Here is a 20,265-nt window from a genome sequence, read left to right as displayed (position 1 = left end):
GGTAAAGTGTAGCCTCGCCGTGATGAATGTGGAGCGTCTTGCCTTGCTGTAGTCTTAGGACAATATGCTTCTGTCTTGGGGTTATGAGATCTCTGAGCCCATGAGTTAGTTAGCTTTGTTGTCCAAAAACAAAATGTGGTGATGTACTGAGATTTTATCAATGGAACGTGTTAGTGCCACGAGGGTTTTAACCCAACCACCAAGGGACTGTGTTTGCTTTGCATATGGCGGAGGGCTAAAATGTGTGCTGCTTTTGTGCGGGCTACAACACCAAGTGGCATTTGAACATGCACCCCCCCCACCCCACCCCCCCATTGTGCACAAGTAATTAACATTGCATAATCTACCTGCTTACAAAGCAACTTTTGTAATTAGAGTTATGATTGCAGCAGGATAATGACAGCGATGCTATGGCTGATAATGGCTGGTGTGCTCTTGGCGGTTGCTGCTTTGTATGTGTGGCAGACTTCTGACATATGGGACACAAAAGGACCCACTAGCCAGGCGGTCAGCCTTTGTTCCCACTCAGGCAGACCCAATCACTGCACACAAATTGCGCTGTAAGCCTTCCAAATGAAGCCGACCAAGGGAAAAATGGCACGTAAGAATGGGGCCAAAATGTAAAAGCCGCAGCTTTCCCAGGGATCTTGGGCTTCTTGTGAGCTCTATGGTGCTCTCCCATTCAAAACTATTTTAGGGGCATTTTGGGTGAATTCTGCCACTTATGGTGCTCTTTTTTACAAGTCGTCTAGCTTATTAAGAGCATATCTCCTGCCCTAAGCCATTTAGTTTGTGTTTATGATGATGTTCGGATGGCAATCAAACTGACTCAGATAGGATACACATGGTTTTACCTCTGTTTTATCAAAAACAACTTCCTTTAAAGGATTAAAGGGTTTGCTTAAAGCTGATTGAAGGCAGATTGCTATTTATTCATGTAAACAAAGGATTTTCTATAGATCCAACCATGGAGTTCCACACGGTCATCTACTTGGACCACAGCCTTTATTCTACACGCCTCCATTAGTTACCTTCCAGTGGAGCACACATTTCTGTTGTTCTGAGAATAATTCTTAGTCTCATTTGTCCATGAAGCCGGGAGAAGAACACCTTGATCTCCTTTTAAGGTTAAAATCGATGCTGCATGTGATTCATGTTTGTAAGAATACATGGAATAAAAAAGCCATACATCTGCTTCCTGTGAGAATAAAAGGGCTCTTTAATGAGATGGATCATTTATTCACATAAATTAAGACTTGTCAGAGATGGAGTCTTGATGGGAGGTACTTAGGTTTGTGGTTCCACGGCTGTTCAGGCGGTGGGGACGGGTCAAACATGCAGGCTACAAACTAATCCATCACCGCCACATCAGAGACGATGCCAGCCATGCGCTTGGCTTCAGCCTCTAGGAAATAATCAGATTTTAATTTATCGTGGATCACATTTATGCGAAGATGGATTGCTGTAGGAAAACCTTGTGTGACCAGGCTCGTCTTACTGAGGACACTCGAGCACTTTGAGCTTTACCAACATATTCCCATACCTCTTTTATCTTCTATTCCCATTATTTACCACCATTGAATACAGAAACCCTCAAGTCCTTTAAAAATGGTTGCAATTGTATCCTTCATAGACCACACAACTACAAGCTAACATTTACTCAGAAAATCTTTTTAACCTACCGGTCCCTAGCAGTGTAGAGAAAGTAGGACGAGGAGGCAGGTCCTCCCCGTGGTGAATGAAGCACATGCTATTATGTAAGTCAGCTGCAGGGAGTCCAAATGGCCAAGGATGTTCCTCATCCCTCAGTGGTGTCACAGTCAGAGCTGTACTCCCCCTTGGATTGTGGCTGATTGGTTGCAGAACTTTGAGGTTCACAGTGGAAGTAAATTAGAACAGCTCAGTCTCACTCAGCCCACTTTCTCTACAGGTCGGCATCTAGATACAGCGAAGGTTAATCCTTTTATTGTAATGAAGTGAAGGTGTATAATGTAAATGTATTAGAACCATACCCTTAATCTGGTATTGGCATCTTTATGAGGTGGGAGTCGCCGTGGTGATGTGAGAACAAGGAAAAGCACTTGAGGCACCAAGACGATCCATCAAAATGTGTCACCGGAGAGGAAATCTAGCCTGATGGAGATTTTGCAGGCGCACCTGTAGATAAATACAAGTCTTTATGATGTCCAGTTCCTCGTTTCATAGCTTGCATATCTGCCCATCTGTCCATACATCTCCATCCAATCCAAGGCAATCCCAAACTGGAGAGAATAGCTCGTTCTTTGTCTTCCTTAACGTCTTCTCACTGTTGAATATTGCAAGAAAACCTCTTGAAGGAAGTATCCGGAAGACTTTCCACCCATAAACCCAAATTTCTTCACCTGAATGCGTTCGATGAGCAGCAAAAGCTCCACTCCAGACTGACCTCAGGTGATCAAGATGTTCACATGATCTGTAAGGCTGAGCCCAGCCACTCTAATGAAGATGTCCGTCTCAGCCACTGGTGTCCTGCTCTTTAGGTCATGATCTCTTGGGAATAAATAAACGTTTTAATGCAAACGGACCATTTAATCAAGAGCTTTGTGTTTCTGCTCTGAGTCAGCACCACAACACACTGGAGAAGCATCCTTCTTACTGCAGCTGAAGGCCCGTTCTGTTGGTCCGTCCTACGATCCGTTCTACAGTCACTTAAACAAGACTGCAAGAAACTCGAACTCCTCCTCTTGGGGGAAAGACTCTCTTCCTTTCTTGAGGTTGGGAGTGACTCTTTTCCTCAAGCAGAGCAATTCAAGTGTACGTTAATTTCTCATTAAATCAAAGCAACTGCAGTGAATTGCAGCCTGTAATTTATCATAAGTAGCGTGCTGCCATTTGCCCTTTTGGTTAATGTTGCAGCTGCTTTACAAGACTCTTAAGAAATATGCAGACATATTAATGCTGAGCTCAGTGATATAAAGCTTACTGAAACTGGAAATGGTAAATGGTCTGTGTTTGTACGGTGCCTTCTAGGGTTCTACAACCCCACAAGGTGCTTTATAACACAGTCATTCACCCGTTCACACGCTGGTGGGGATAAGCTACGATGAGCTTCCCTGGGGTGCGCTGACAGAGGCCAGGCCTGATGTACCCTGTGACTACCACCACCAGCAGGCAAGGTGGGTTAAGTGTGTTGCCCGAGGACACAACAGCAGCGTTGTCTGGTGGGAGCCGGGATCAAACCTGCAACCTTCCAATTACTAGACAACCCGCTCTACCCCCAGAGCTACTGCTGTCCCAATATAAGAAAATGTACAAAACATTGTACTCTTAAAGCAGTGGGTGGGTGGTGAGGAACGAAGGGTGTGATAGCATAAAATAGAACAGAACACCTACTTGAAGAATTTTGGTTGGAAGTTTCCAAAAATCTGTGTAAACGCCATCACTTTTCCTGGTGAGCGTAACCCCGATTTAAGACTGGAGGCTTCAGCGGGGCTGAACGGCAGCAGAACGTCGCTGCTTCTAACAGAATCCATTATGGTCTATGGGAGGATCCACACCGGCGACAGCGCTAAAGATGGGATCAAGTCCCATATATGCCCCATGCCGTTTCTGGGACACATGAATTTCCACAGTTGACATAGGGCTAGACAGGAAGTCGCACACGATCGCCCTGTAAAATCCAAGCCCCCACAATGCGGCTCAAAAATTGAAGCAATCCCGGAAGTACCAAAAATTGCAGTTCCACCCTCATCCACTGGGGGCTGGTGTCAGAAGCGAGCAAATCCTAATTGACTCCCATGTTAAAAATACCAATTTCACAGCAGAAATAAACATGTTTACAGCCTGGTACCAAAACATGTTTTTGGTTTAAATGATCTAGTTTACACTCATGACAACTCTGAGGGGGGGTGGATTTTTTCTCACTCTTCTGTTTAAGTGTATTAAAAGCCTAAAATTCTGTATAATTAATGAGCATCAGACCCACGTGACCACAGAGCTAGCTCTGTGGAAAGGCCTCAGTAGAGCCTCGGTCTGGCCTGGAAACTGTTCTGGCATTTTGAGTCTCTGTGTTTGTGTATTATTTTTTGGATATTATTTGTGCAATTGTTGGACAAAATGACTTGCTGTGGCATTAATTGCACTAATAGAGCGTCCAAGGAGTCTCCACTTCATTTTTTTCGGTAAGTAGAATTATATTTATGTATTTTAGGTCACTGCCGAGCTGAGCTTAGATTTTAACATGTACTGTTTAACCATGAAATTTAAAAGTAATAGGGTAAAACCCAGTGCATTTAACACAATGCTGCACTTTAGAAAATGGGTTGAAATATAACATGTTGGTGGAGCTGGGTTCCGACTATCGGCTTGTGGAGCTCTCGGGAGACCGATGTTTTCCACCCGTTTCTCCCCTCCCCACAGCTCGGCGCATCTCTGTCTGATCGCGGCTTCTGTCTGCTGCGCGGGTTGCCGGCTTGTGGAGCTCTGGGATGGAAATCTTTCCACCCGGTTCTCCCCAGCGGCAGCTCTGCGCATCTCAGATCGCAGCGGCGCTTGTCTGCTGTGCGGCTGCCGGCTTGTGGAGCTTTCGGGAGACCTCTGTGTTCCACCAGGTTTTACCCAGCGGTCAGCCCGGCGTATCTCTGACTCAGAAGCTCTGGTGTTGTGCAGTTAACTCCGGTTGTAGCTAGGTTGCTACCTCCGTTAGCTTAGCTCCCACCTCCGCGTTAGCTTCAGGTTAGCTTCAGGTTAGCTTGTAGCTAGTTCGACCGGGTGTCGTCAGTTGATCCCAGCCTTACAGCCCCACCCTCAGCTCCACCTCTCTTCCCTTTTGTGGAATTGTCTGGGCTTGACGGAACCTGTGACACGGTCAAAATGGCGGTGGTGGCCACCTCCCATTTGGCCTAAAAAACGTGTTATTGGAGCCTATGGAAACCCATTGTCCAATATTTATATGTCGATGGTAAAATCTCAGGTAATTCTCAAAATAAAAGACCTTTTCAGTGATGCCATTTCATATTTTGAAAGATTACACCAATACGTGACTTCTCGGCTTGTTTGCTCCCAGCATCTTTGGAGAAGTGCAGCGGTGTGTTTTTTCTGGCTTTAACCCTGGCAGCAACATTATAGAGGACTACCAACAGCCACATCAAATATTGCTTTAACTCTAGATGGCATTAACAAACATGACCTTTGAAGTCTTGAGGGACTTTGTGATGCCTCGAGTCCGGCGAGGATGACAGAGAAGCTACTCTGCATGTGAAGCATGCGAGTAGACGGTTCTACTGCCATTCTGTGGCTCTGATGCATCCAGTGTGGATTCTGGGTGAAGCCCAGTTTAGACTTCTTTGTCTGCGTGGATACAGAGACACACACCATTATGTGTCCTGCAAGGGCTCTCCGACAGGCTTGCATGTGCTGATGGATACACGGGATGGGTACCTTTGACATTTTAATCGATTCGGTACTAATTCCCGGTACCAAGGAATCTATACCGGTACTTAACGGTACCAATTTTTGATACTTTTGAGTGTTTAATATTTTAATTCTCTTTTATAATTAAATATATATTTTTCTCAATATATAACCATATTTGATAAATATCACGATAAATAACATACAACTGTTTGTATTTTAACATCGTCCTTGTAGTTTTATAAGCTGATAATTAATCTGAAGCAAACATCTTTACTGTGAACTAAATTTACTCTTTACTGTGAACTAAATTTACTCTTTACTGTGAACTAAATTTACTGTGTATCTTCATTCCTTTTGCCGTCCTTTTTCATTTGATTTTTCCTACTGGGAAGTTAGAATTTCCGAGGAGAAAGCGAACGCACCATTAGCTGATCACAATGGAAGCTAAAATATCAAGCTAATGTTATCTTAAACAGTTTATTTAACTGCTGGAGCAGATTAAAACGATGATGCCTCACACTTAGATCGTTGTGGCTGGTTTCATCTTCACCCAGTCACCTGTCACATTTAGTAAAGTGAAGCCAAACTTTAGAGCGCGTTCATGTTCTTCTAGTCGGAAATTCGGAGTTCCGAGGAGAAAGCGAATGCACCATTAGCGAAACAGAAGCTAACAAATCAAGCTAACGTTATCTTAAACATTTTATTTACCTACCGGAGCAGATTAAGATGAGGATGTCTCACCTAGATCGTTATCGCTTGTTTCATCATCACCCAGTTACCAATCACCTTAAGTGAAGTGGACCCAAGCTTTAGCGTGCGTTCTTTCTACCATGCTTCTCTGTTTTCAACTGGCTCGCAGCGACTGACAACATAACGCTCTTGCGCATGCGCAGCTGTCTAGGCAAGTTCTCGTTATGAAGGACGGGTACCGAAACGAGGCACTGTTTCAAATGACATGAATCGGTGATCAGTCGGTACTATGGAATTCGGTCGTTACCTTAAAAAGTACCGAATTCGGTACCCATGGCTAGAGACACGCCCAACTTGCTCACTATCCGTCAAAAGTGATGGAGACCACAAGCTTGTGATTGGTCAGGATGCCGCTTCATTTAAATAAGGCAACAGCACTGCCGTTGCCCCTCAAAAATAAAGATATTTAGCAGCAGACATGGCACACATTGAAGAACGCTTCACAGAAAAGTCCGAAAAATAGAGTGTTTATTCACCCGCGACTGAAGGAGTACAGGGATGGATTTAGTCCGTGGATGGAAAAGACGAGAAATGTTAGTTTAGAGGAGCTGATCGCATGAAGAGGTGGAGATGAGAGACAAATTAATCTGTGTTAAAAAGTCTCTGAGATACATGAAAACAACGTAAACGCAGTAGTAAATCCATTATCTTGGACCGGATATATGACTGTAATGGTTTGAATTGCTTTGCATCGCTCCCCAGGTGATGAAGTCTGAAGGGAAAACATCTCCATCAACGCACGAGAGCGACTCCACAGTCAAGCTGACAGAAGTGTAAATCGGGCTTCAGACATTGAGAAAGCACAGGATAGTTGGAAATAGGTCACATGTACTCTTATTTACTTCAATAAAACACAAAACAAATAAGAGAAAAAGTTTGCTGCTCTGATTCTGAACATTGCGTTAGTGCCAAAGCTGTAGAGTGGACCCGTTGCAACATTTATTATCCCTGTACTTGTTTCTGTTTGCCATTTCGCCGCGTTTTAACTCCAGGTTGGCTTTACGGTTGGTTTGCCAGTATAAGCTGTGCAGCGCGCTTCAGAGGCACACAAAAAGACATGAAAACAATAAAGCTGTGATGAGTAGAAGTCCCAGAGGTAATTACCCACAAACCAGGATATTGCTCAGGAGAAACAGCAATGGGTCGGATTCATCAACATAAAAAGCCTCTGCAAAAGTCATAAAGATGATATCTATTTGCTCATCCGTGTTGGCACAAATACCGTCTCCTCAGCAGTCTGAGGTGTGTTGAGGTGGTTGCATCATGTTGACAAGTCGCAATGAGAATCGGCAGGTTCTGGGTGATGCTGCCTTCCTTCCCTCGCCATTCGAAAATCAATTTGTGGGCAGTGACTGTTGTGCTGATGGTTATGTGGGAGTTGGTCACTGAGCCAGCAGCAATGCTTCTTGTCACTGTCTGATTAATTGGCTTGAATCCATTCAGCAGTCCGTGAGTCAGATAAAGAGAGACAATAATGGTCTTTCATTCCTCTGTAGCTGAATCGGTAGTGAACGCCGAGGAAGCCACAGAAACAAGTCCTGTAAAACAGCTCATTTCTTTTGATGTAAGCGGGCTGAGTAATGAGGACGGAGGAACAGTCACCGATTGGACTGCGAGACAAGTCATTGTCCATCCCAGCCAGTGTTTGTGGTTTTTGTGAGAGCTGCGTACTTGCGTCAGGGTTGAAAAGGCCATCGCTCTGGCATGCATCTCACATTCCTGAGCCAGAGACCTCTGGCGCCCACTTGTCTCACCCGTTTCCCGACTGATAATTGGGTATTTATCAGATTGCTCGCGAGCGAGCGAACGATGCAGTGTTTATCTGGCACAATTATCAAGAAATTGGGGGTTACCAAGCTCGCCTCTTCTCAAGGGCCCTGTGTGGAGCGAAGGCCCTGGAACAACACGGATTTCATTATCAGGCATTTGTCCGGGAGTACGCTCGTCATCATTACATGTAAATTGGAAAAATTCATCATACAAATCTGCAGCTTTGCTTTGACACCTGGGGGATGGTGATGCAAATGTAGCAGTGATCCAAGCTTGTCTAATCCTGAAAACAGGAAATGCTAAACAGCACGTTTGATTACTGGAAAAAAACTGTTTATATTTTTTTTCTGCAGACGTGTTACAGAAAGGAAATGAAAACAACAAAAGGAAGCGATGGTATAAAAACGGGGTTGGTTTGGTTTTACCTGAACTTGAATTAGGTGGATTTTGGGTGGGGGGGTTATCTGGTAAAAACTGCATGAAATCTCTGAGCAACAACAGCTATTTGCATTAGGGATGGGTGCCTTTGACATTTGAATCGATTCGGTACTAATTCCTGGTACCTAGGAATCGATACCGGTACTTAACGGTACCAATTTTCGATGCTTTTGAGTGTTTAATATTTTAATTGTCTTCTATAATAAAATATATATTTTTCTCAACATATAACCTTATTTGATAAATATCACGATAAATAACATACAACTGTTTGTATTTTAACATCGTCCTTGTAGTTTTATAAGCTGATAATTAAACTGAAGCAAACATCTTTACTGTAAACTAAATTTACTGTGTATCTTCATTCTTTTTGCCGTCTTTTTTCATTTGATTTTTCTTACTGGGAAGTTAGAATTTCCGAGGAGAAAGCGAACACACCATTAGCTGATCACAATGGTGGCAATGGAAGCTAACATATCAAGCTAACGTTATCTTAAACAGTTTATTTAGCTGCTGGAGCAGATTAAAACGATGACGCCTCTCACTTAGATCGTTGTCGCTGGTTTAATCTTCACCCAATCACCCGTCGCATTTAGTAAAGTGAAGCCAAACTTTAGAGCGCGTTCATGTTCTTCTAGTCGGAAAGTCGGAGTTCCGAGGAGAAAGCAAACGCACCATTAGCGGAACGGAAGCTAACATATCCAGTTAACGTTATCTTAAACATTTTATTTACCTACCGGAGCAGATTAAGATGAGGATGTCTCACTTAGCTCGTTGTCGCTGGTTTCATCATCACCCAGTTACCCATCACATTTAGTGAAGTGGACCCAAGCTTTAGCGTGCGTTCTTTCTACCATGCTTCTCTGTTTACAACTCGCTCGCAGCGACCGACGACATAACGCTCTTGCGCAGCTGTCTAGGCAAGTTCTCGTTATGAAGGACGGGTACCGAAACGAGGCACCGTTTGAAATGACGTGAATCGATGCTCAGTCAGTACTATGGAAATCGGTCGGTACCTTCAAAAGTACCGAATTCGGTACCCAACGCTAATTTGCATATTGTAGAGAAATTTCGTAAAATCTTCTTCATGTCAGAAAATGGAAGACTTGCGTAGACTCGGACATACCTGGTGCTGCCTTGGAAGTTGCCTCAGAAAAGGCCTTCGTATTTTAGATGGGGCACATCCAATTCTAGAAGTGTGTCATGCCTGAAGAAAGGGCAGCAAAGAGAAAACCACCGTGCTCTGGGAGGAGAGAGTCTGAAGAGAGAGAGAGAGAGAGAGAGAGGTTTAGAGAGAGACCATGATGTATTAGAGCTGGGGCTGCCTGGCGTGCTGGATGTAATCAAACAAGGGTGAACAGGTTGTTCCACAGATGGCTGATCCAGAGAATCCTCCGATTTATTTCCTTGCTCCAGACGGTTCTTGTCACTGCGTTCAGGTGATGACTGCATGGTGTCATTGTCTCACACACACCACTAAACGCTGACGCCTTTGTCTCTGCCTGAAATCAGCCTGACAGAGGTGTTGTAGTGTGCTTTTCTGTGCTAGGGGTTTGAAACTATTTATGATTCAGATGCAAGCTGAGAGACAAACATGGATGCTGTTTGGATGGAGAGTGATCAGAATTGCAGAAATGTGAGCTAAAGGAAAACTAGGAAGCTGTGGTTAAAGGGTAAAGATCCAACGTGACCCTGAGCTGGACACTGATGTGGTCAACGTCCTGACCGAAGGATAAAATATTCAGTGGGAGATGGAGGAAGCCATCATTCATGGACGAAGAGCTGAACATGACAAGTTTCATGAAGCAAAGCAGAAATGTGATGGATAGACCCAGAGATCAAATGAGCGAAGTCTTTATTCAGTCACACATCCTTAAAAATCCTTAGCGATGGAATAATTTCTAATTCAAGTTTAACCTCAAACCCTGATGATGACACTCTTATTTCTGTTTTCTTTGTCAGATTCACATCTAGTGATGCCAGGTCAGTGAGCATCGTGATGCGTGGCGCTTGGTCAGGGGCCGCGTCCCTCCTAGTGGCGGTTCTGCTGGGGCTGGCCCAGGCTGAGGAGGCTCATGTGGTCCCAGGTAAGATGTTTCACGTTTCTGTGGAGTCCCCTGTCCTCCCATTGGCTAACCCGTCATGGTGTACTCATCTTCATCAACCATCTGGGGACTGTCTGACTACTAAAGGCTTGACACCATCACTTCAGCGTCAGATTCAATCATGACCTGAAACGTTTAAGCTCTGTTGAAACAAAAACTTTGACTTTGCAACAAATAGCTTCCTGATTATTAAAATACAGAATATAAACTAGGAATAATAAAATACTTCCAGTAGTTGAGTTTTACATGTTTGTGTGAATCACTGGAGCTGGAAACCAGCTGTGCGTGTTGCGTTTGCAGCTTTAGTCGCTAGCCCGAACCCACTGCCACGTGGATCTGTCTAACCTTAACCTCACAGGAAACATGAAATACTCAAAGTAGTTTGTCTCTATGGAAAGCTGTTGGTGCATCTTTTACTCTCTTGCTGGTAAAATTCATTTCCTTTGCTGAGTAGATGATGTTATTGCTTGTGCGATCCACGCAGACCTCCACAAACCAGTTCTAGGGTCCTAAATGAATCCGAACAGAAACTTTAAAGTGTTGCTCCTACGTAGGACTCATCTCTGACTCTTCTGTGGTTTTAGGAAATGTTCTGATCAAAGGGATATTCTTCCTTGCAGTGTTGGGCAAGTTACTTCAAAACTGTAATGCATTATTTATTACTTGTTACCCTCATTTTAAAGTAATTCATTACATTACAATATTACTGATTTTAAAATGTAAGGCATTACACTACTTTTGCATTACTTTAAGTTACTTTCACCAAAACAACTTCAATATGAATCTGGTAATGTGACGCTCAGTGAGCTCATGACATACATGTGGAAGGTGATGTGGCGTCTGAGCTAGGATTGCTGTTAAAAACAGTCAGATATAATAACAGTGCTTTAAAATGATTGTTTATTAAATAAAAGCAACAACAATCTGTACTCTCAGCACGCTGCCATCTTATAGGGCCATCTGAGCAGGGAGTGAGGTGGTGGGGGCTCCAAGCCTATGTTTGCCTTGGTCCTTAAATGCCTTGATACGGCCCTGGATGTGGGACTGACTTCTGGGGTGATCTGATTCTATCACATGTATAAATATTAAACGCTTATATATTATTGCTTTTCACTGGTAAACATGTGTATTGGGGATAAATCTACCTATTTTTTTCTTTTCAAGCACTTTGTTTTGTTTTCTTGATTTTATTTGAATAATTTCCGGTCCTTTCTCTCTCTAACCTTCCTGCATGCTGCGTGTTTTCTCCGTCTTCCAGAAAAAACAGTTTCCTAGACTTCCTACTTTCTAACGATCAGCCAAAGGGATCTTCACATGCGCGGCGCTCCAGCAGCAATGAGTTGAAATCACCGGGGCACAGATTAACTCAGATGAGGCAAAGCACGTCAGAAAAGCACAAAATACCAGAGAATATGCGCTGATATGAACGATCGCAAGTGAATTATTTTGTTTTAGTGGAGCGATTTTTGTGAATGTTGCAGCGGCCGCGTACAGGACGCAGCTGGAGTATTTGAGCCGTTACCACTGCGTCCTCTCTGCCCGCAAAGCTGAGTCCATAAATGACGTCATATATGCAGATACTGGATCTTTCTTCGGGTTTCCCGCAATTTGAATTTTTAAGGAACACTTGATTCCGGGTTTAAAAATGCATTGTAATTACCGCGTTACTGACAATTGTACCGAGTAAATATTACCATTTTCTTTCCCTGCAATGCCTTACATTACCACATTACAGCAAAAAGCAATGCAATACAGTAATTAATTACTTTTGTACCGCGTTACTCCCAACACTGCTTCCTTGGCGGTGTGAACTCTGTTCAAACCACTTTTTATTTTCTGTTTTCTATTTCTGGTCTTTTCATTTTAGTTCTATTTTATGTTGAAGCACATCTAATTTGTTTTCTTAAAGGGGCATTATGGAAGTGTGACAGCCAAAACATGTATAAAAATAATAAATGTCTTCTTCATACATTCTCCTGCAATGCCCTGGTCCTGTAGAATGAGCCCTGGCATTTTTACTGTGATTGCCTGTTTTTCTGTAAAATTACAGAAAAAGAGAGATGCTCGGGTCGAGCAGGCTGCTTCATGCGCGTTCACGCTCAGGCATCGCCCGTAGCATTTGCTATCAGTAGCTTTAGCAGCAGAGAGAGAGGCAGTGCCACTTTGTCGCTGTTCCTGACGCCTAGTGACAAAGCTAGCTACATTTCTGAGGACCCTTAGCTACTTTCTGTAGAACTTTCTTCTAGATATTTCCAGCAAATTAGCAACAAAATAGCCATTTTCACTCCGAACCGTTCTTTGAACGTTGTTTCAGCTGTCATCAACGATATACTGTAAATGTTACAGATACTTTGAATGTTACTGGAGTGTAGCTCACCTTGTAAGATGTCTGACTCCCATGCAGAAGATCTGGCTTTGATTCTGGATGTGAACATAGTTTATTTAGAGTTTCTTTTTTGCATTAATGATGCATCTATTTTACAGTAAGATGCCCAAATTTTTATTTGAGACTCGCCGAACGGCATTGAATTCACAGATAAAAAAGATGTGGGTTCAACTTTCATTTTGGAACAATTTTTCAAGCAAGGGAAGGGAATGATCTGAGCATGCAGGAGGACTGACCCATCATAAACCTTTGTCGGCTGTGCTGAAGAGAAAGGTACAGAACCACATTATTTAATTAATTAGCTGCGCGTTCTCCTGTCCTCTGTCCTCCGGGCCCCACACACACACACACACACACACACACACACACACACACACACACACACACAAAGGCTCACAGCAACATTGTGACATCATATGGTATCAGCTAACGTTCTAGGGTACCTCTCAGCCAATGGCGATGGCCGATTTAAATTCAAATGCAGTGCAGAGTTTTTACCTGACAACGGCACAACACTGACAGTTTTAGGCAGAAAATTTAAATTTTAACTAGAATGCACTATAGTGCAAAACTATTGACTACACGTGTCTGCAGCACGATTAGACACACATTTATAGTTTATCAGAAAAAACCATTACAAATACCATTATAAACACAAACTTACGTCGTAAGAAACATTATTTTAATAAGGAAACTGCTAAATTCTTTCCAACAGTATAAAGATGTGTAGTGTATTTTGTCCTAGTGGGTTTGCTGTACTTTGACGTCATCGGCAGTTGAAGGACCCCGAGCCGATCTTGCACCCGAGCAGATCCTGTACCGACAGCGGTGGAAAACACTCAGAACATTTAATTTAGCTTTATTAGAAACTTTCACACACAGAAACAGTTCTGCCCCTTTTTTCCAACCAAAGTGAAACTGTTCTCACACACACACACACACACTTCATGCCTGCCTGCTTCACAGTGGCTCTTTGCATTAAGTATTCTGCTTGCATACCACCCCGAGGGTGATTAAATATGTGGTTAATACAGCACCATGAGAGGATTGAATTACACAGGAGCCACACTGACCTTTTTAAATTACAGAAGCAATTGTGCAAGACGGCAGAGGAAGTTTATAACAGGTACTGCCAAGATGGAGCCCGGAGGAGAATGGATCTGCTGCCGCTGCCCTGCCGACGCTTTCCTTATTAGTGTTCTGCACTATAAGCACCCTATTTGACACTCAGGCCAGCCTTACATTCTCTTGCTCGGAGTGTCATTTGGCTGCATTTTCCCCTTCTTTTTCATTTGTGTACAAACATCCTTTTAGGGTTTCGTATAAGTGATCAGACCCTCCCCGCTCACCCGCGCATATTGTAATTTGACATTGCGAGTCTCTGTGGATGAGAGGCGTATCAGTCCTGACACACACCGAAGCCCCACTCAATAAATCTTGATCAGTGGCCATTTTCTTAAATGCATCCTAAGCATATTGGCTCTGCTGATATCTGAAGGTCGCCTCTGTTCTCTGATTCAATTTGATGCTGAAGAGAAAAAAAAAGACAAAGAAATGAAGCCGTCTGCTTTGGCGTGGAGTACACGAGTCCATGGAGGCTTTGCTATTTTTCAGGGATACTTGTAGTCATCTTCAATCCCAGTTGAGAGAATTCAAAGCCTGACTGGCAGCAAAACAGCAGTCCTTCCATGGCAAAGGCCAGGAAAAGCTTTTTTGCCGATGAAAAACTCAACAAAACTAAAATATCAGGACATTAAATACTCAGTCCGATTCTCTCCTGCCAGATTTAAGAGTGATTCCTTATTGCTTTTTACAGCACTTTGCAGAATACTCAGTAATTGTATTTTGGTGAAAAACCCTCATTTCACCACTTTTGCGCCCCCCCCCCCCCCCCCCCCCACACACACACACACACACACACACACACACACTCATCTCAAGGGAATAAGCTGTTATTGAAGAACGGAGAAGATTGAAGACTTGGCGTTTTATGTAATGAAATTCCTGTGACAGAATGTTTATTTTCTCTAGAATAATAAAATTTATGGCACAACTTATTCCATTAAGATATATTGAAAGTCTTCGTCAGAGAAACCAACGCTGACTTGGAGCCGATCTCAGAGACGCCTGCTGGATTTAGGGTTTAGTAATGGGTGCTGTGGCCATTTCAGTTATTTACGAGTAATTTTTCTGCACTTTCAAGATGCACAATTAGTAATCATGCACAATTAGTAATCGTCACGTTGATTTCAGTTCTGAACTGCCAACATAATTTTTTCCAGCACAGCGCCAACATGCTGCACGAAAGTCCATATTTTATCTCCGTTGGCATCACTCTGCATCGATTCACAGTTTTTCTAAACTTTTGCCCACAGAATAGTTTTATTATGATTGAAACTTAATGCAGTCTGGCCTTTCACCACTCTTTTAAACCAACAGCTTGTACAGCTGGAAGGTTTGGGTTCAGCTTGGGAATGAATGTATTACCTTAATGGAATTAGCATTAGTAGCTTGAACAGTTGTCTAAAGGTGTGGCGAAGGATGTTTCTGAATATCAGGAAAGAACCGCCCTCTCCACGTTTGGAAAAAAATGTGCATGAGAGAGAACGCCCAGTTATCCTCGCGCACGCTCTGTTTCCAAGTAGCTGCCAACCTAAAGCCTGATTCACGCCTCTGCGTCGGTGCGGAGACACTCAACACCATTATCTGTCCTTGCAGGGCTCTCCAGCAGGTCTGCACGGACGAACAGAGTCGAGCTCTCTTTTCTAAACATCCGTCCGTCGAGACGGAGAACGCAAGCTTGTGATTGGTCAGGACGCCGCTGTCGTCTACACCGCCGCCATTGCGCCTTCAAAAACATAAAGAGAGCCGAGGCTTGAAGAATACCTCGCGAAAAAACTCTAAAAACATGAACGTTTAATTCCCCGTGACTGGAGGAGTGAAAAGATGCGCAGCAAGCGTTTTTATTTGTGGACGGAAATGACAGGAAATGTGGGTTTAGAGGTGGCGAGCGCATGAAGAGGTGGAGGAGAATGAGAGACAAATTTGTCTGCGTTAAAAAGTCTCTTGTATAAAAAAAAACACACAAAAAAAAAAACTATCCTGGACCGGATACATGACAGGATACCACAGAACAGCGCTACGCCCTCTGTTGTCCTGGCGGGGAACTGCTTTGCAACACTCTCCAGGAGATGGAGAAGGTTGAGGGCAAAATGTCTCCGTGCGTGCGTGCGTGCGTGTCTCTCCCTGTTGGAGCTGACGGAGAAGCATGAATCAGGCTTTACAGCTAACTTCTTCTAGCAGTAAACACTTGGTCAGCCACCTTCCGCGTCAAATCCGTGACGCCAAAAATGCCCTTTTTCGTCACTTATGTACGAAAAGGTTTCATTCTCCTTTCTGACTGCAGATCCCAATGCAGCGTAAAACTGACGCGATGGGAAATCTGCTGCTGCTGCACCGAACCAGCTCATTTAACCGCACCTAAACCTTAACGTTTTGCTATTTATAACCTTCCCCTCATCCTAACCTTAACCCTCTTGCTACCAAAAATGTTACTCTCACAGTGACCAAGCATGTGTTTCCCATGCATTTTGACTGTGAATTTTCGGATTTGCCGCCCAGGCTAGGGGTAATGTTAGAACATACCGTTGTAATCTGATTTATCCGCTAGGGGAAACCATGTACTTGGTTTGTGTATTATGGTTGGTCTGTTCTGGTTATAGGGGTAGAAGGTTCTGGAAGAAGCCAGGAGAACAATATGAGGAGTTCTGTGGCATGTAACGAGGCTGTAATGTTAAAGGTTTTGAAGTGCTAAATAAATAGTGCTCGGTTACTGTCTTTGATCTTTTCCTGACTGGGATTACCACACATACCATCTGGCGAGGGGGAGGTTACAAATACCCTCTACTTCTAACCTCCACCTTGGTAGTTGAAACCTCCCCCTCGCGTTGCCTCGGTCCAAACCCAACTAATTTTATGTGGGAAACAAACGCTTGGTCACTGTAAGGGTAACGTGTTAGCTAGCAAGATGGTTAAGGTTAGGATAGAGGTGAGGGGAAGGTTAAATAAGAAGAGGATAAGGTTTGGGTGAGGTACAATGAGCTTGTTTGGTGCCCCGGCTGCGGAAATCCCATTGCGTAAGTTTTACGCTGCATTGGGATCTGCAGTCAAAAAAGGGAAAACCCATTTTCCTACATAAGTGACGAAAAAGGGCACTTTTGGCGTCAGGGGTCTGACGCGGAGAGTGCCTGACCAAGCATTTGTTTTTGACGTGCTGGGAGTGAGAAGGTGTTGCTGAAAAACATTTCTCCAAATGGCATGTTGACCTTTAGCTTACCCGTCGAGCAGAAAACCGGCGACAGGGGAGCTGAACCATCGCTTTCAGCATACGTCATCGTTGAAAAGAGTCTCCTAAAAAAACTCTGGTCTTGTTTCTCACTTCGGAGGCCTTTCTCTTCTTATCGTAGACTTCAGACACTTTTTCTCTTGCGACTCTCAGCCATTTTCAAGAGAACCTGGTGAAAACGGCGAGGAATGAAGGCGTATCGATCTACACAAACAGAATGTGGTAACGACTAGCAGGCAAGGTGGGGTGCCCAAGGACTGAGCGGGCCTTGGACCTGCAACCTTCCAATTATAGGGCAAGTACTTAACCCCTGTGCCACCGTCGCCCATGTGTGCATATGCAGGAAGTGAAACTAAGCCATGGACTGGGTGATATTCTGAAAGGGAGTTGAGTCCATCAGGAGGCCACGCATGGGGACAGACGAGATGGACAACCGGTCACACTCGCCCTAAAATAAGGGACAATAAATTTAAAATCATGTTTGTCTTGTTGAATAAAGGCCCGTGCCGTCACCAACCTGCCCTGTTGGCCGGACGCTCACTTCCTTGTTCGTCTGCTCCCATTTCTGATGTAGAAACAACCTTGTTCGTTCAGCCTTAAGCGTTTTTGATTAATCTACCGTACGTGTTTGTAGTCCATGAGATCACTGGGTAACGCTCAAATGGGGGTAACACACACACTCCACACAAAAGGCTGCAGCCCGACGTTGAACCCGCAACCACCTAGCTGCAAGGAAACCGTAGCAACAGCAAGGCATTTGCTTTTGGTGTGAAATCTTTATTTTCCGTCACCACCTTCATGTGTGAAGCTGCCGATGCTTCTACTCCCTCTTTCACGGTGATGGCAACAGCAAGACAGTTTCATACAGAAGCAGCTTTAATCCTGTGATGCATTCTGGGAGAAACACTGATGATCCGCTCTATGGGTCCTTTTGTGAGATTGTCTCTGTTTAGTTGACTATAGCTCCTTCTAGAGATGAGTGAGTACACCACTGTCTGTATCTGTATCTGTACTCGGAGTGGGCGTGGCCTAACCCAGAAGTGGATGTAGTTTAACCAGAAGTGGGTGTGGTTTACATCAATACGTTATTTTAAGTCTGATCAGAAGTTGCTATGTGTATTGTTTATTTGAAAACTATTTACAGAGCAGCATCAGAGTTGAGATTAAATGTTTTTGATCACAATAGTAAAGGAACTATTACAGAACAAGTTATTCAATAAAATCAGAACATTAATATTTAAGTGCATGAATTAAGAGAGAGAGAGAAGAAAAGATTTTTTCTATAGCGCCTCTCAAGATAAAAATCACGGGGCGCTTCACAAAACAAAACATGTAAAATAGAAAAAATAATTTAGAAAATAATTAAAATATATTTAAAATAAGCAAAAAATAGACAATTGTGATTACAAAAAGTAAAGAAAGAGAGAGTGAGTAGGAAAGAGGGAGTGGATCCCGAGGAAGAGGAGAGAGAGGAAAAAAAACCCGACCGGAGCGGAGGCAGTGACTGACGCAGCACGAGCCGTTTTCAGCTCTGTCTTGTCAAATCCACCACGTACGTTACGAAAAAAGTAAATTTAAATTTCTTTAAAGTAACTTTAAAAAGAAGCAAACTGAAGAAAACATAGGGAGTACTGAAGAAACGTGAGCAGTGAAGCAAGCACAGAGAGATCCGTTACTGTGTGTGTGTGTGTGTGTGTGTGTGTGTGTGTGTGTGTGTGTGTGTGTGTGTGCGAGCGCGTGCGTGTGCGTGGATGGACCGGACGCGGACTGAGCTGTGAGCTCCCGGCTGCAGAGTTTTGTGTGTAGGGAGGGGCGGGCGCTCTATTTGACTGGCCAATCACAGAGCGTGAAGACAGTCAGTTACCCAATGAGGATTTTCCTTCAGCACGATTACAGATATTTACGAGTTTTACTCGTTCCATGCTCGTACTCGTCAAAAATGCTTTATCCGTACCGGATACTCGACTGAAACGAGTATGCGGCTCATCCCTAGCTCCTTCCCTTCTAACATTTGTAGGCTTCAGTTGTCGCAGCGTTGGGCCTTTGTTGCTGTTTCCATGCTGCAGAGTGGGAGCTGAAGCTGCAGGTGTCCGTGCCTTTTACTTGTATCAGGTTTTGTCTTTTCATTGATAATGTGTGCTGGTATTATTCCACTGAATATGAGATATTTTATCCTATATTTCATAATAAAGTTAAGAGATTATTGTCCTTTATGGTGACGACCAATTAAAACTCTCTGTTCCTGTCACGACTTGCATCTGAACGTATTTCTGCTCTGGAGCCTTGGGTTGCCATCCCAAATAACAGCGATCTGTGTCCCATCTCGTTTGTGAAGGAAGCAGGAAGGACTGATAATAAAGAGCCCACCATATTGTTTAAACGTGTGACACGTTTCTCCTTTCCCGAGGCTCAGCAGCACCTAGCGCTTATCATCTGTCTGCCTCCTGCACCGTCCAGCCACCATTTAATTACAGAGCGCTGTGCAAGCCAGTGTTTCCTCGTGGCGCTCCACCCTCAGGCCATCATTTAATGATGAAAAATCTGCTCAGGGAAATTTGGGCATTTGTTCAGATTTTTTTCTTCATTGTTTCTTTTTCATATCGGCGTTTCTCTTCCCAGTTAGGAGGTTTCTGGGTTCTTGTTGCCATTCATGAGGAGGCTGTCTTCACACATTTAAAATAAACTCGCGTTTGGCTCTGAGGCATTCCAGTTATAAGCTTCAGCTTCCTATTTCACACATTTGGCTGCAGCTTCACGTGCGTCCAGCGTGGATTCACCTTGCACTCACAGTGGTAACGGTTAGGTGAGAGGGCGTGTCGAGGAGGATGAGCCTGGTCGCGCTCCTTCCTGTGGCGCTTCCTGATTTATTTAGCTGGAGTTCACAACTGGATTCAGGAATCTGCAGACAACCGCCCTACCCTCTCTGGGACACCACCTCATCACTTCCAATCAGAAAATGTCTCACAAACAAACACGTTTGCATTTATGTTGGTTCAACAATCGCTGTGAGCTGATCACTTCCGGGGTCTTCCTTTGTTTTTCGCCGGGAAATTTCCCTAAACTGTCACACAGCAGCG

General features: G+C 43.8%; 1 protein-coding gene across 3 annotated transcripts in view; it reads left to right on the top strand.

Moving 5' to 3' along the window:
• Positions 1–20,265, top strand: part of robo1 (roundabout, axon guidance receptor, homolog 1 (Drosophila)) — a 327,637-nt gene that overhangs the window by 22,918 nt on the left and 284,454 nt on the right. For all 3 annotated transcript variants that reach the window (XM_054742443.2, XM_070543614.1, XM_015950995.3), the window contains exon 2: positions 10,315–10,439. In XM_054742443.2, the coding sequence (XP_054598418.1) occupies positions 10,352–10,439 (88 nt within the window). In that variant the 5' untranslated portion in view covers positions 10,315–10,351. The remainder of the gene's footprint in view (positions 1–10,314; positions 10,440–20,265) is intronic.

Source organism: Nothobranchius furzeri, chromosome 13, assembly GCF_043380555.1.
Source record: "Nothobranchius furzeri strain GRZ-AD chromosome 13, NfurGRZ-RIMD1, whole genome shotgun sequence".
In the NCBI taxonomy this organism is placed as follows: Eukaryota; Metazoa; Chordata; class Actinopteri; order Cyprinodontiformes; family Nothobranchiidae; genus Nothobranchius; species Nothobranchius furzeri.
The sequence above is the reverse complement of the archived record's forward strand: the minus strand, read 5'-3'. Positions and strand labels throughout refer to the sequence as shown.